Source organism: Chanodichthys erythropterus, chromosome 13, assembly GCF_024489055.1.
Source record: "Chanodichthys erythropterus isolate Z2021 chromosome 13, ASM2448905v1, whole genome shotgun sequence".
Taxonomy (NCBI): Eukaryota; Metazoa; Chordata; class Actinopteri; order Cypriniformes; family Xenocyprididae; genus Chanodichthys; species Chanodichthys erythropterus.
The window spans coordinates 13,178,118-13,195,365 of NC_090233.1; the positions used below are offsets into that span (position 1 = coordinate 13,178,118).

General features: G+C 35.3%; 2 protein-coding genes across 2 annotated transcripts; both read right to left on the reverse strand.

Annotated features, from left to right (window-relative positions):
- Nucleotides 1–649: 649 nt before the first annotated feature.
- On the reverse strand, nucleotides 650–9,110 carry LOC137033615 (asialoglycoprotein receptor 1-like). Its single transcript, XM_067405690.1, has 5 exons — nucleotides 8,937–9,110; nucleotides 7,208–7,288; nucleotides 5,341–5,492; nucleotides 5,159–5,268; nucleotides 650–2,215 (listed from the first exon to the last, which is right to left on the reverse strand). Exons 1-5 carry the CDS (start codon nucleotides 9,103–9,105, stop codon nucleotides 2,068–2,070), a joined length of 660 nt encoding a protein of 219 aa, XP_067261791.1. The 5' UTR covers nucleotides 9,106–9,110; the 3' UTR covers nucleotides 650–2,067.
- Nucleotides 9,111–13,952: 4,842 nt separating this feature from the next.
- LOC137033616 (adiponectin-like) lies at nucleotides 13,953–15,875 on the reverse strand. Its single transcript, XM_067405691.1, has 3 exons — nucleotides 15,446–15,875; nucleotides 15,055–15,183; nucleotides 13,953–14,963 (listed from the first exon to the last, which is right to left on the reverse strand). Exons 1-3 carry the CDS (start codon nucleotides 15,600–15,602, stop codon nucleotides 14,680–14,682), a joined length of 570 nt encoding a protein of 189 aa, XP_067261792.1. The 5' UTR covers nucleotides 15,603–15,875; the 3' UTR covers nucleotides 13,953–14,679.
- Between the last annotated feature and the right edge of the window lie 1,373 nt (nucleotides 15,876–17,248).

Below are 17,248 nucleotides of genomic sequence, written 5' to 3' on the forward strand. Positions count from 1 at the left end.
TTCCTGTTAATGACCACAGAAACCTAGGCTCTTATTGACAAAAAAGATGACCTGGTAAAATTGTGTTTAGAATGAGCAGTTATGATACCTGTAGTGGAGTCATAAGCATTTCCAATGTTAGTAAATACATGTTCAAACACAAGAGTTGTTGCTTCAGCATTAGGGCCAATAAATTTGTAGCCTGACGGTGTGGCTGAAAAAGCCACTTTCACCTTTTCTGGAAAAAGAAGATAAGAAGAAAATGATCAAGTATCTGAAAAGAAGAATAATAACTAGTAAGTAATGCCATTTCTTCTTGGAAATTAAGTATGTTACCTAAATTTCAGCTTTGTAGTCAGTGCTACATTGATTAAAAGCACTATAACTATCAAAGAAATAAATCAAAGTTAAATCTGCAGGACCTGAAGGGTTTAACTGCTCAGGACAAATAAGGGACTCATGAACAACCATCACAAAAAAATCGTGGATCATCCAGGTAACCACACACAGTATGAAGAATCATGTCAATTTTTGATTGGGGTAATTTTTTATAAATTCAGCTTTTTTTGTCTTGTGGACTACAAGTAAACATCTGTTACGTGAAATCGTTTATTCAGGACAGTACTAAATAAAAAATAACATGCAATTTTCATGATCCTTCTAACCTTCACGCTTTGTGCTAGTGATAATGATTTGGATTAAAAGCTAGCAATGTCAGATTAATGTGATAGGCAAAATTAGACAATATCAGATATATGGTGATGCATAAGTTATATTTAGTAATGTAAACAAGGAAAGATATTAAATAGAGATTCAAAACACAGCTATACAGAGCAACAAAAGCAAACCACTCAGCAAAAATAGGATAAAATCTTTTTCTGAGAGAACAGTTTATTAATTGATTGGAACAACAGAAAAGTAATACAACATTTTAATAAGCAATAAAGAAACTGTTTTTATTATTAATGATCAGCCATTTATTGCTTAATAAAGGTCAATTATGAAGAAACAGCAGAAACATTTTGAAGTAAAATGGAAGCATAAGAAATTAAAATATTGTCAAATCAGTAGAGGTGTGATGAGAGAGTTAGCAAATGAGACCAGACACGAGATTTAGTTCATGAGAAAGAGTTGAGATTTTTTAGAAATCCTCAATGATGAAATACATGACTAGCTGCGTCTGAAATGTTTTAACTAATCATCTTGTAATGAATGTCATTTCACTTCAGAATGTCGCCCAAACCCGTGTATCTTTGGTTAGGATAGTAACCTGGTGAGTGCATAGTATAAAATGAACTCTAAGTATTTATAGGCCTCCTCTAATGCTCTTATGCTCCTCCAGAAACATCATTAAGCGCAAACAATGAGTACAACCATAATCAAAGTACTCTCTCAATATTCAAAGTGCAACTAGAGACAAATTTTTCTTCAATCATGATACAGAGCTAAGAGATGGTTACAGCTACACAGGCCAGCCTAAGATAGCTTTCATATTGAGAGATATTTTCATGCATCAGGGAGCCGCTTTCAAAATGCATGGTATTGAAATCGTGTTTGAATGTGCATTCGCGTTTTACTTTCGCTTTTCAACATGCTTTGTAAATGGTGCTGAGTGCACATTCTACAAGATAAGGCATATGTCAGATGCCATGGCTCTGGTGCGCAATGAATCCTCTGCCATGGTCTTGTCAGTCATCTCATCACTTACTCTCATCACATGATCAGTGAACTCTGATTCCCGCTGCACTACAGATGACTCTGCAGCAGGAATCAGTCGGATGAGATGGATGGGATTGAAGTGACTGTTATCCAACTAAATTAAATGGTTTTTATTTCTATAAAAAGCAAAACGACAGGGGAGGCATAATGTTAATGTAAAGGGCATATTATATCCTAATTTTTACACTCCGTCATGGCAATATCGAGAGACAGTTTTTCACCTCGACAAGAAATCTTGTCACAGTCTCGCCAGATCTTGTCACACCCCTACAAATCAGTGTTATATATAGTGTTAAATGTTTTCACGTTAGTGCCTGGATCCTTTTCATTTGTCATTTAGATGGCACTACACCACAGCTATTTTCAATTTCAGAATTGTACTCTGCAAATGAATCCCTGTTTGATGGAGCAGTGACTGTCGTTTAGTTTCCCAATGACTGTAATCGCCGCACAGTCCTCTCCTTCCTCTCCCAGACCGTGTTGTTTCCAGTCATCTGGCTGCCCAGGATTCCATCGTCTGTGAAAAATGCCAATCAACAAATGTCACTCCATTCCATCTGAATATAAAAAATCTTTCTGTCATCCCATTCGATCTAGAGTTCATTTTATACTATGCATTTCATTCCAACACCACTACAGACAAAAATATTTAAACAGATGATTTTGATTTTTTTTTTTGCTAGATGCATTTACTTGAAGTATATTATCTTGAAGTAGTTTCTTCCTTTCCTACTCATGATTACAAAGGGCAATAATTGGAAAATGGAAAACTATGTAATCATTATCCACCTTATTATTAACATAAGAGTGGCGAGGCCATTTCTGACTTGAATTTGTGAGACTTCTGGTATCCGATTTTACCTGTACAAACACAGTCTGTTATGCTGCATGATATTGCAAACTGGTATTTGATATCACATTATTTTAATTATCATAATCATAAAACATTGGTTTGTAGTTCAAATAGTTTTACCATTTACTGCACTTTTCTTTTCTTTTCTTTTTTTTTTTTTTTTTTTTTTTTTTTTTGAGAACATAATCAAACATGACACATGAAAGCCTGTAGACTGACTGTGAAGAACTTACACATACTCTGGAGAACCACTCTTCTGTTCAATGACACATGATACAAACAATGTTCAGGATAATGCTGAAAGCTATTCTGTACTGAAATGTCCAATGTGTCATGCAAAGAAAAGGGATTAATTCAAACTATAGTATCAAACAGCCAGATCTATATTTACCTCATCTGTCGACATGATGCTGGTGAATCGCAGGGCTGGTGCAAACCACATTGCTATGATCAGATGCTTTTTTTAACTGCTGTTTTCTTACCACTGTCATTTTTGTTGTGTGTTTATTACCAATTGTGAGCATGAGCAATAAGTTGCTGGCTGCAGTTCACTTAATGGCCACTGGTGTCGCTAATAACAAGGGTTTCTAAATGGGCTATATGCACTGTTACTTCCTGGTTTGTCGTTAAGCCAGCTCAGGCATTTCCGGTGAACTGCTGTTCATTCTGCACTCGTTGTACATCGACTCAAAACCATCAGTGGTTGACTTTTTAATGTTGTATTCATATCTTAATGCAGTTATCACATTTAAATAATTTGCCAATAAACCATTTTATTGAATGCAATAAAGAAAAAGCTATTGGGACGTTTAAAAACGCTGCATCTGTAATTAGACACACACACATTTTTTTCCCCCAGCACTTCAAATGTTATTTTTAATGTGATGACCACAAACATTACTTGTTCATCCTTCTGAGATTGTCCCCATTGTAAAACCGAACGCTTAAAAATGTAGGAAATTCAATATTTGATAGAAAACACTTATTTAAAAATAAAAAAGACAATAATTACCACTTTAACCAGCAGGTGGTGGCAAAGTAGCATTTATTTGCGCATATATCAGCCTTTAATCGTTTTTCACTTCATTTTTGACTAAATATTAAACATTATAAAATAACTAGGTTTAAAAATACATTTTGTCAATGTGAAGTATTAAATCTGATGAAAAACAATAACTTTTCTTGTGAATGAATGACACAGAAAGCGAGCGCCGCTCTCTCTTTATAATCGCAGCAGCTGTCAGTCAGTGCAGCACAAGATCAATGATTTCAGCACACTTGAGAAAACTCACATTTTATTAAACTAAAGTGCACCATAAATATTTAATTTTTGAAGCTTTTTTTCACATAAAAGTGTGAAAAATGATGGTCGAATTGAAGTTACCTGAGAAGGAACAATAAGGTACGCCTTTATTCATTTATCCCATCTTACATTTGAATAACTAAATTAATGCTATTCCTGACTATTTAAGTGACTATATTCTGATTATAAACTAAGGATTACACTATGATGCTCAACACACCAGCAAATGACTCTCACCGGAAGCTTTCAAGCTGGCTTATATTATTGCGGAAGTTCTAAAGAACGCTCCATGCATATAGTCCATTCCACACATGGCACCTTTAATCTTAATTTCTTTTTTATTTTTCAAATCTTTCCAAAATAAATGGCTAATGATTTCAGGGGCATCTCAGCAAAAAAACACAGGCATCTTCCACATTAACTGTAAAGCGCTGAACCACAAGATACTTAACTGGTATTATTCTTCGAATTATTGGCTGTATCCGAAATTGCATACTTCCCTACTTTATAGGCGAAAAACAGTATGTGGCAAAAAAAGTATGTTTGAATTCACAGTAAAGAGTAGGCAAAACATACCCAAATTACCTACTACATGACACTTTACTATCCCATGAGGCCACAGGAGAGGATTTGTGAATGGCAGTGAATATCTGTAAGGTCTAGAATGTACGGAAGCCCTAAAAGGCCATGGAGTATAATTATTTTAATTCTTGTTTTCTTATGATCACGACTTAATTTTCTCGTGATCTCAAGATAAGGGTCTCTCTAAAAGCTTTTAGAATAGTTATAGAATAATCTGGCACTCTTCTGAAGGCACTCCGCCTGCGCTTGAGGTGTTCAATGCTCTGTTGATCATTCAAACATGTCAATTACACAAATAAAAGGTTTAGCGTACATTGATTGAACAGTGATTGATTTGCCTATATTTATTTATTGTAGACTCTAGTATTAAGTGAAGTAAACATTTTGCTGAAATATCCACAAGATATAAGAGCGCATGATTTATCCGTCGATCAGATGTGCGTGAAAGTTGTGTTTGTTAATACAGCAACAGTAGAATCCGGGAGCAGTGTGTTTCAGAATCAAACAATCATTGTAAAAAGAATTTTTGTTATCTCGAGATCACCAGAAAAGGAAGTCATGATCAAAATAATAATAATCCATGGCCTTTTAGAGCTTCAGTAAGAATTTATATTATTCAAATGTGAATTTAAATGTATGCTATTTTAATGTATGTTTGCTAAAAAATGTTCTTGTGAATCAAGCTTTCTTAACTGGGGAGAATAATGCATGAATCGGCTCACTCTTTGTTCATGGTGTAAGGAGTGTCATCCACCCATCTCCACTGGCCTGTGCTCTGATCCGTTAGACCGACCCAGTAGGGTGTGGGTATGGTATGATGGTTCAAGAATGCCTAGGGGAAAGACAGAGTTTTAAAAAAATGAAATGAAAATGCTGTTATGTGCAATTCATGAACATTACACACCCACTCCCTGTCGTCGTCTTGTATTTTGAGGAGTAACGCGCCCTGTGCTTTGCAGTAATCTCGTGCCTCAGTCCAGTTGAGTGCATTACTAGACAACAAGAAACAGCTGCTTTTGTACGATATCCAGCCAGATTTACAGGTTACAGGGGCGTCTGTGTCAGAGAGAGAGAGAGAAAAGTGACTAAATAAGAGGTATGAAAGATGAATATACAACAATTTTAACCACATAAAATAGCGCTACACTCTTAACCTCTATGGTATGATATTAATGATTTGTGTCGTTTTTCCTGCTTAAAATTGGACACTTTACCAATAAACATTTTCAAACATTTTTAATTTATTATTTTTTAAAAAGTTTGTTGCCTCGAGGCAACATTGTACCACAATGGACAAATTGAAACATTTGGCATTTTAGAAAAAAGAAATATATTTATTGAAACATCCATTTTTAAAGTTAGACACTTGAACAAACAAATTTATCCAGTTTTTAATGCATTAAAATTTTCATATTTAATAAAAAGTAACATTTTATATCCAGCTGTTCTCTTAGTCAACAACACTGTACCATAGTGGAAGAGAAGTATTACCAAACCATCATAGCTTGATGTTATCATATCAAGTTATCATATCCATCTTCATCCTCATCTCCATCTTCTCTCTCACCCTGATGGGCTGTCACTATGATTTCATCTACCTCCTCACAGCATGACCCCTCATTAACTCCTCATCCTCACCCTCATCAACTGCCAGTGTTACCTGTGTTTTATACCTTTCTGAAGTGCTATAGAAAATGTGCAGATCATAATATATGCACATATAGTCTTATAGTCTTATAAGTGCATTACAAAATCATGTGAAAATGCAAATATATTTAGATAATTCTAACTCTTTTCCTTACAAATATAATATATTTGTATTCAAACCTATTATGCCTGTATGGCCTTATGCGATTCCATTATGGTACAATGTTGCCTTGAGGTTTTTCTTTTTTTTTTTTTTTTTCTCTAAAACATTTGATGATATGTAATATAAAGTTCTTGAAAATACTTTACATGCCAGTGAAGGTGATTCATATTTTTGTGAGTGATTAAATGGATACAAATAAGTGAAAAATGCATTTTTTATTGGAGAAAATATGGAGCCATGTGAAACAGGACACAAAATGGACCCATGTGGGTCATGTTTTGGTCTTTTTTGCACTTTCATTGATCAGTATTTCAGTTATTCTGCCCTGAGATTTGTTTGATCAATAAATTGGTGTCTTATTTTATTAAAAACAAACTAAAATAGACTATGTTGCCTGGAGGCAACACTGTAGAGGGAAATATAAATGCTCTTTTTGGCATTGATGGTTCCATTAGAAATCTTTTACATTTTACAAAAATTAACATCCATGGAATCTTCATAGTGTAAAATTGTTCTGTAGATTTTTTACAATGTTCTTAACACTAAGAAAAAAAATGGTTGTTTTAAGAATATTCACTGAAAGGTTCTTTGAGGAGCCAAAAATGCTTCTTCTATGGCATTGGTGTGAAAAGGTGTGAAAATGGAAGCTTTATTAGAGTGTAGATGCAGTACCTGCTTACTGCAGTCAGTGTCCTGTGAGGTTAATTTCAATCCATTTATTTCCAATATAAAGAATAACGTCAGTATCAGCATGCAGGTCCATGAAATATAATTATGAATATATTATGAATTATGAATATATTTCATAATTATGAATATATTTCTGAAATCTAATTATGAATATATTTCTAATTATGAATATATTTCTGAAATCATGTCTTTATTCAACTAAAAAAATGAGGGATACAGTTGACTACATTACAGTAACTGCATTATTGAGTACTGTGAATGTATAACTCACCACAGGTCTGTTGTTTAGAGGTAAGAGATGCGACAGATGAAGCAAGATCTGACACCGAACTCTTCAGGGCACTCAGGAAGGCTTGAGGGTGAGTAAATCATGGGTTAATTTTCATTTTTGGATAACCCTTTAAACAAGAACTTTGCATAACTGTGTTCATAAAACTTTTTTATAGGCTTTATAGACAGACAGATTGAGAGTGTCTCTTGAAGGACCAGCACCACTTCCTCTTGTACCACTGTTTGAAGAATTCATCTTCCAGAATCTGGCAGTAAGTTTTGGGAGTTCATTTTTAGTCCATCTCTGCAAAACGGACTTCAGGGTAGGAGATGGACTAAAAATGATCTCCCAAAACTTACTGCCAGATTCTGGAAGATGAATTCTTCAAACAGTGGTACAAGAGGAAGTGGTGCTGGTCCTTCAAGAGACACTCTCAATCTGTCTGTCTATAAAGCCTATTAAAGCGGTGATGAACTGAGAAATCAAATTTTTCTTGTGCTTTTGATTTATAAGAGGTCATCATACTATAAGAATATCCTGTAAGTTTTAGAGCTGTGTCCTTGTCAGTCCAATAGAAGCTTTAATTGACACCAGACCCAGCAAACGACAGGATTCTCAAAGTGGGGATCTATGATGTCAAAGGGCAGCAAGCACCGCCTCTGCAGAAGAAGATCAACACCTACTTCATCACTGCCTGTTTAGCCCCGCCCAACGATTCGCACATGACATGCAATAGAATAGGTAGCCTAGTAACATAGGCCTATGTGGTGCTAAACCAGATCGAGCTACCAAGCAATAAACATGCCGTTGAGGATTACAAAATATTGTGCAGTGTCTGGACTCGACAGTAACGCAACAACATGTCAGTAACTGTGTTAAATCAAATGCCTGATCTGATATTAATGATTCATGTACAGTCAGATGTTCTTTGTCTGTGTGTCAGTAAATCAAACCCGTGACTAAACGTCAACTTGCTTTGTTTCTCTTAGTAGGATGAAAATATTCTGTTATTTAACAGTGATTATGTAAAGCGATCACTCCCTTTGCAATCGTTGGAGCAGCGCGCTCTGAAGCTGAAGCGTGAGTTTATCGTGACTGATGCACAAAACTCGCTTTTATTCAACAAATCTCTTAGTTATATGGCGTTTGCACTGTTAGTTATGATGAAAGCATTTGTTAGTGTGCAGAAATTGAGTTTCAATGATGAGATCACTGCTTTCATGAGCTCAGCAACATGTCTGTGATCGACTACAATGTTCATCAATGCAACCTTTCACGCCACGATCTAAATATAATGCCATAGATCTGAATATAATGAAGCACTTTTCGCGATTAGTTAACCTTGAGAGTTGTAATAGTAAAAATGCACTAAAAGAGAGTAATACTAATGTCAGCCAATCACAGCAGTGGGCGTTTACACTGAAGTCTCACGGCAGACACGCCCCTTAAAAGAGAGCGTTCAAACCAGAGAGCTAAAATCAGGGTAGGAAAAGTGCCTTTTATTCATGAATTATGACAATTTTGGATGTAAAAAGCATACTAACATCATAAGTGCACCACAGGAAACATTATAAAACAATAAAACAATGCAGTTCGTGACCCCTTTAAAAAAAGAGATGAGAAGAAAATGATCAATTAAGTGAAAAGTAGAAGCATAGTTCTAGTTGAAACTTCAGTATGTTATACACATTATATTATTAATAATAAAGATAATAACATTGTACAGTACCATCATTCTTGCTCCTTAGTTCCTTTACTTCATCATAAAGAGTACTTAACTTTTCCTCCATGGTCTTAATCTTCTGGAGTTCACTAATGATGTCAAATGTTGGTGACATTAAATCCTGTGCGGCTCCAACAGACAACAACACCACAACGCTCATTACCAGCTTCATCATTGCTGTTCGGTGTGATTATAGATCATGATCACAGAAACACAACAACTTTTATCAAGCAGTCTGGAAGACTTTGGACTACAAATATTTAAAGAGTTTTTACGGTAAAAGTGTGCTATCTGACTTTATCAATCATTTATACAGGTCGGTAGCCATGAGAGGTCAGTTAGTGAATTTGCTAATGTAGTTAAGTTTAAATGTACATTTTAATAAAACAAATGGGAAAAAAAAACATTAAATGTAATGTATAATGTAACATTTAAAGTGAAAGGTTGAACTTTGTTGACATATATGTAGAATTTTATGTTAAATTTATTAGTATTTAATTGTAATAAACTTTATCATAAATAGAGGAAATACTTCTCTTGAATATCTCTGCAGCTTGTCAAAAATAACAAAATAACAATTTTGTTCTCAAATGTTAAATGTTAGGTCTGCAAAGAAAATAAATGTTAGTTATGGTTAATTAAAAAAAAAAAGTCCATTACAAGTGTCTATACAACAAACAGATATAGTGTTCAATAGGAGAAATGGTGCTACATTTGAAGGATTGAAGCCAATTTTTTGTCTTTTTGTCACTTTGTCAGGAAAAAAAAAAGATTTTGTTACTTGATTGATTTTGTTATTTTTGTATCTTACATAAAAGCCAAAATTCCACCAGTTGGCCTAACTGTGTCTAAACTAGTCCGACCAACTAGTAATTAATTAGGGCTCATTCTGATTCTAATTAGATCAATCTACCTATTATGTAACTGAATGAAAAAAGTTGTGAAGAAAAAAATTAGATGACTACTTATAAGCCTAGTCTAAGCAGTTTAGTGTAAGCAACCGGCCACAGACGTTCACACAGTAAACAGAAGGTGTCCGCCGAAGGTGCTTCGTCTGAAGCTATTAGAGTAGATCCGACGATTCTCTATGAGCTGAAGATGAATCCGGTCCCCTTGCTCCAAAAGAAGAGTGATGGAGTTGCAGGCCGTGTCCTCAGTGTCCAGCCTGGGAACATTATCTGTTGCTGCCACCACATGCGGTCGCTTCTTCATAAGGATTGGTGACCACAAAGTTGAAGAAATAAACTCCTTTTACTTGTGCAGTGAAGATAACCATAGAAAACTAGACTCTTAAAAAGTTGACAAAAAAGATGACCTTGTAACATTGTGTTTACACTGCGTTCCAAATTATTATGCAAGAGACAAATCAGTCAGATTTCTGTACAATAAAAATTCAGATTTTAGTTTTTCTAAGAAAATGTTTGTTTGTTTATTTATCCATGTCTTTTTAGATAACTGGTATCAATCTCAGACAAAATAATTTGCCAGATCTATGGAAACCCTACTTAGAGGTTGTTCCACATTATTAATCAAGTCACAGTTCTCATGCAATATGAGGAGGAAGAAAGATCTTTTTGAAGATGAAAAGCATGAAATGGTGCAATGTTGTGCAAAAGGCATGAAAACAACTAATATTGTGTGAAAACTGAATGGAGATTATCGAATTATCATAAGATTTGTGCGTGATTTAGAGCATAGCAGAATTCGGTCAGATAAAGGCTTATTGAGGAAAGTTCAAAAAAATTAATTGCATTAAAAGGGCAGCTATAAAAAAAGCCAGTGTTGAGCAGCAAACAGGTATTTGAAGCTGCTGGTGTCTCTGGAGTCTCAAGAAGCTCTCCATTCAGGCTTGCAGTTGTGCGTAAATATGCATTTTAGCCACCCCTAATCAAACCTCACAAAGAGAAACATTTACAGTGGGTTTAGAAATACATGAAGACTCATTTTTAAATAGTTTTATTCACTGACTAATGCCGTACTGCAATGGATGGTCTAAATAGATGGATTTCTGGATGGTTGGTGAATGGCCACCATGTTCCAACAAGACTGTGATGTCAGCAAGGAGCTGGTAGGTGATGATTTGGGCTGGAATACTTAGAAGTGAGATGGAAGGTCCCTTTAGGGTCTCTGAGGGTATTAAAATGACTTTTGCAAGATATGTGGAGTTCATAATAATTCATTTTCAGCTATGGTATAAAAAGGAGGATAGTGCATAGTACAATGCACTATCCCATGCTGCAAAAAAACACCACAGTAATAAAACTGTTTGAAAATGTATTTCTACACCCACTGTAAATGTTTCTCTCTGTTAGGTTTGGTTAGTGTCTAAAATGCATCTTTACGCACAACTGCCAGCCTGCATGGTGAGGTTCTCAAGACTCAAGAGGAACCAGCAGCTTCAAATACCTGTTTGCTGCTCAACACTGGCTTTTTTTATAGCTGCCCTTTTAATACAATACATTTGTTTGATAGGAACTTTCATTAATAAGCCTTTATCTGACCGAGTTCTGCTGTGCTCTAAATCACTCACAAATCTTATGATAATTCGATAATCTCCATTCAGTTTTCACACAATATTAGTTGTTTTCATGCCTTTTGCACAACATTGCACCATTTCATGCTTTTCATCTTCAGAAAGATCTTTCTTCCTCTCCATATTGCATGAGAACTGTGACTTGATTAATAAAGTGGAACAACCTCTAAGTAGGGTTTCCATAGATCTGGAAAATTATTTTGTCTGAGATTGATACCAGTTATCTAAAAAGACATGGATAAATAAACAAACAAACATTTTCTTAGAAAAACTAAAATCTGAATGTTTATTGTACTGAAATCATACTGATATGTCAATTGCATAATAATTTGGAACGAAGTGTAGAATTTGCAGTTATGATACCTGCATTTGTGTCATAAGCATTTCCAGTGTTGGTAAATGCATATTCATACACAAGAGTGGTTGCTTCAGCATAAGGGCCAATAAATCTGTAGCCTGATGGTGAGGCTGAAAAATCCACTTTCACCCTTTCAACCTACTGTTCTTTAGCAGTCTCACACCGGTCGGTTGTTTATTAGCGTTGAAAACCACAAAGCTAAAGAAATAAACTCCTTTTACTTGTGCAATGAAGATTCATATTGATTAACGTAGAAACTCTTAAAAAAGCTGACAAATGATCTGACAAAATTGTGTTTAGAATTTGCAATGTTATGATACATGTATTTTGTCATAAATATTTCCAATGTCAGTAAATGCATGTTCATACAAACGCCACTTTCACCCTTTCTGCAAAAAAGAGATGGAAAGAAAATGATCAAGTAAGCGAAAAGAAGAAATCAAAAGTTATCAGGGGCCTCATTTATAAAATGTTGCTTAGAAACCGTCCTACATTTGATCTTACAATCACTTCTCAAATGTGTGATTCAGAAAACAAGCATACGCACAAAAAACTTGCGTCCACCTCTCTTCCACGTGTGAAATTTCTAAATCGCAAATGATCTTGAAATTGTGCGCAGCTGAATGGTTTCAGATCTCCGCCTAATTAAACTCATAAACATAACAGAGCAAATACCTGCAGTTTCCGACTCTCTGCCAGAAGAAAAAGTGCATACGTCTGCTTAGACCCTGATTAATATGAATGTGGCTGTGGATTTTAGCGCAAGTTCAAATCTGTGAGTAGGTTTTATAAATGACTCTGCAGGTCTTAAAACGATTCACATCTGTAAGAGAGGCATACGCATATTTTATTTTTATTTTTATATATTTTTTAACATCTTTACAGTGCATTTGAGCCAAAATTCCACCAGGGGCAGTTGGCCTAACTGTCTTAACTAGTTTGACCAACAGTAATTAATTAGGGCTCATTCTGATTCTAATTAGACCTTTTACTGTATGTCACTGAATTAAAAAATTAGATGACTACTTTTAAGACTAGTCTAAGCAGTTTAGTCTAAGCAACCGGCCATTTTTTATTTTTATATTTTTTTTGTGCACACGTTCATTCTCTAAATCACATACGCATATTTAAGAAATTATCATCAAATGTAACATGGTTTCTATGCAACATTTTATGATAAAGGCCCTGTTTATGCGGGTGAAGGAAGTTGTTGGCAACATAAAAGCATGTAGGCTGAATTCAGGGTGATTGGGACACTTTTTGCCATCGAGGTGAATTGGAAAAAGTGTCCCAAACAACCTGAATTCACCCTATGTGTGGTAGACAGTAATGTGATCACTGTACATGGTTTGTCTGATCATATTTAAGAGGGATTTATTTCACTTGGGCTACGTCTACATTGAAAACGTCTACAATGAAAACGCCACTTTTCATTTCAAAACGCTCTCCATCCACACCAGCATTTTCAAGCGTTTTCCAAAAGTTTCTTGTCCACACTAAAATGTCAGAAAACACTAAATTCACCTTACTGCACATACGCAAACCCTCATAAAAGCTCATTGAGATGATACAGATCATGAAAGTAACATTTCAGCAACTGTGTGAAAGTGAATAGCACAGGCACAATACAGGTATAAACATGAATATGAATTCATAATTTAGTTGTATGTGAGTATAATGACAATAAAGGCTTTCTATTCTATTCTAATATCTATTGGTACAATATGTGTCATATGACTAAACGTGTCATTGTTTTCAAATAACTTGTCCACACTACAATGCCAAAAAGACATTGTAAATTTATACACATTTAAGAATGTTTTCAGAAAGCTTTCATTTCATTAATAAAAACGTCGTCTCAGTGTGGACGGAAGGCTAAAACAGAGTGAAACAGATAGTGTGGACAAGGCCTTTTTGTTCTTTCAGTTGTGTCCTAAAGTTTGATTCAGAAAAAGAATCCTTCACTAGCAATATATGACTTTATTCATGTAATATACATGTGTGGTAGAGGCGTCCTCAAGTGGCTTCCAATCTTTCCTTTTCGGCAACCCCTTACGTTCTGATCACACTGGAAAACCAAGGTGCCTAAAACTAGAAATTGCTAGTATTTTGACTGCATAAGATGCCTAAGAATTATACAGACAGACTCCAGACAATGCCTTTGAATATGCTTTAATCACAGCTGGAGAGGACCTTCAAGCACAGAGAATCCCACCATTAAAGAGAATCATTTAAATAGGATAGATACATGGCATGAAAAGAGTTTATCATGAGGTTATTGGTTCATTGATTACTCAGTATGTCATGGGGCTATTATATTTAGATAACTGTCTAGCCAGTGTCTTAAGTATAGACACACAAACCTTGGTTAATAGTTGGTATTTTTTGTTCTCAAATGTTAAATGTTAGGCCAGCAAGGAAATGAAATGTTAGTTATGGTCAATTAAAAAAATAATAAATAAATAAAAAACCATTACATATAGAATGGAAGTGTCTACAAACCGTTATAGTGTTCAATAAGAGAAATGGTGCTACATTTGAAGGATTGTAGCCAATTTACAACTTTCTTGTCTTTTTGTCACTTTTGATTGTCTTGCCAATTTTCTTTACAGCTTCAGGGAAAAAAAGGTTTTTTTACTTGATTGATTTTATTTTTTGTATCTTAAATAAAACTGCATTTGAGCCAAAATTCCACCAGTTGGCCTAACTGTGTCTAAACTAGTTTGACCAACTAGTAATTAATTAGGGCTCATTCTGATTCTATTTAGACCTTTTACTGTATGTCACTGAATTAAAAAATTACATGACTACTTTTAAGACTACTAAGCAGTTTAGTCTAAGCAACCGGCAACAGACGTTCACACAGTAAACAGAAGGTGTCCGCTGAAGGTGTTCCGGTTCAAGCTATCTGTGTAGATCCGACGATTCTCTATGAGCTGAAGACGAATCTGATCCCCTTTCTCCAAAAGGAGAGTGACAGAGTTACAGGCCGTGTCCTCGGTGAGTGGTTCAGGTGGGTTATCTGTTGCTGCCACCACCAACTTGTCATTCTTTAGCAGTCTCACACCACTCTCAGGAGCAGCAGCATTGAAGACCACAAATATGAAGAAATAAACTCCTTTTACTGGTGCAGTGAAGATCCCTGTTGATAACCATAAAAACCTAGGCTCTTAGAAAAGTTGACAAAAAAGATGATCTGGTAAAACTGTGTTTAGAATGTGCAGTTATGATACCTGTAATGGAGTCATAAGCATTTCCAATGTTAGTAAATACATTTTCATATACAAGAGTTTTTGCTTCACTCTGAGGGCCAATATACCCTACATCTGACTGTGAGGCTGAAAAAGCCACTTTCATCTTTTCTGCAAAAAAGAAAATGATAAAGTAGGTAAAAATAACAATAACTCGTAAGTAATGTTCTTATTTGAACTTAAGTATGTTTCCTTCATTTCAGCTTTGTAGTCAGTGCTACATTTATTAAAAACACTCTAAACTATATAATAGTTCCATCAATCTTTCTGCTCAAAGAAATAAATTGGTGTCTCCCATGTGATCAGTCAGTTAAAAAAAAAAAAAAAACTAATATTAATAATAATAATGATAATAATAAACGTTGTACAGTACCTTCAATCTTGCTCTTTAGTTCCAGAGCATTTAACCTTTCCTCTATGGTCTTAATCTTCTGGATTTCACTAAGGATGTCTAATGTTAGAGTAATTGTACCCTGAGCCTGTGTGGCTCCAACACACATCAACACAACAACGCTTATTACCAGCTTCATCTTTGCTGTTCTGTGCGATTATGGATCATGGTCACAGAAACACAACATTTGTAACAGTCAGAGAGACTTTGGACTACAAATATTTAAGCTTCATTTTTCGTAAACCACGAGTTTGAACTATCTGACTCCATTAATCATTTATAGAGGTCAGTAGGCATGAGGGATTTGGTGAATTGGTGAATTTGCTAAAGTACATACATTTTAATTTACATTAAAAAAAAACCATAACATTTAAAGGGGGGTATCACACACAGTTTCGGCCAATCTCATGTTAAAGGGATAGTTCACCCAAAAATGAAAATTTGATGTTTATCTGCTTACCCCCAGTGCATCCAAGATGTAGGTGACTTTTTTTCTTCAGTCGAACGCAAATTATGATTTTTAACTGCAACCGCTGCCGTATGTCAGTCAAATAATAGCAGTAGATGGGAACTTCAACTATAACAATAAAAAATAATTGCTTAGACAAATCAAAATTAAAACCTGCGGCTCGTGACGACACATTAATGTCCTAAGACACGAAACGATCGGTTTGTGCGAGAAACCGAACAGTATTTATATAATTTTTTACCTCTAATACACCACTATGTCCAGCTTCCTGTTAGTGAGGTCAAAAAACGCGTTGTGATGACGGAAGTGATGTCTCGCCCATATACTTCAATGAGCGCGAGACATCACTGCCGTTGTCAGAGCGCGATCAGACCTCACTAACCGGAAGCTGAACGAAGTTGGACATAGTGGTGTATTAGAGGTAAAAAATGATATAAATACTGTTCGGTTTCTCGCACAAACCGATCGTTTCGTGTCTTAGGACATCAATGTGTCGTCACGAGCCGCAGGGTTTAATTTGGATTTGTCTATGGAAGTTTTTTCGACTCTTATTGTTCAAGTTCCCAATCACTGCTATTATTTGACTGACATACGGCAGTGGTTGCAGTTAAAAATCATAATTTGCGTTCGACTGAAGAAAAAAAGTCATCTACATCTTGGATGCCCTGGGGGTAAGCAGATAAACATCAAATTTTCATTTTTGGGTGAACTATCCCTTTAAACTTAAGTACCTAAAGAGTAGAATTGCATCCTTCATATCGCCAGAAATATTTATCATATTTATAAAAGATACATAGTTGTTCACATTGTTTCAGAAATATAGCTTTTGGGAAAAAAGTGGTCTTGTGGCACAACTTGCCTGTGGTGCAGGGTAAGTTGTCCCTTTGGGGAGAATACATTGGGGTAAATTGTGCCAGTCATTTCTAAAGTAAAACAGAACAATTTAATGTTATGAACTGTAATGCTATATGAAAGCAAGACAAATTCAATACAAAATTACTCATTTAAGGTTTATTTAGATACTGTCACCCTATTAAACTGTTGGAATAAGTCATATTTTGTAGTTTTTGGGAAAACACAAAAAACTTAAATACACAATACATGATATTTGTGAATCATTTCAGGCAAAAAGGCTTTGGCAATAGATGCCTGTTGACATACATAGAACGCTGTCTGTCAATTATGTAACATATATGAGCAATATCACACGAGTAGCCGTGCGATATGGCTGTTTGATTACCTGCGGCCTCGTGCCTACGGACGAATCACAGCGTGCTGATATACAGCCATATCGCACGGCTACGAGTGTGATATTG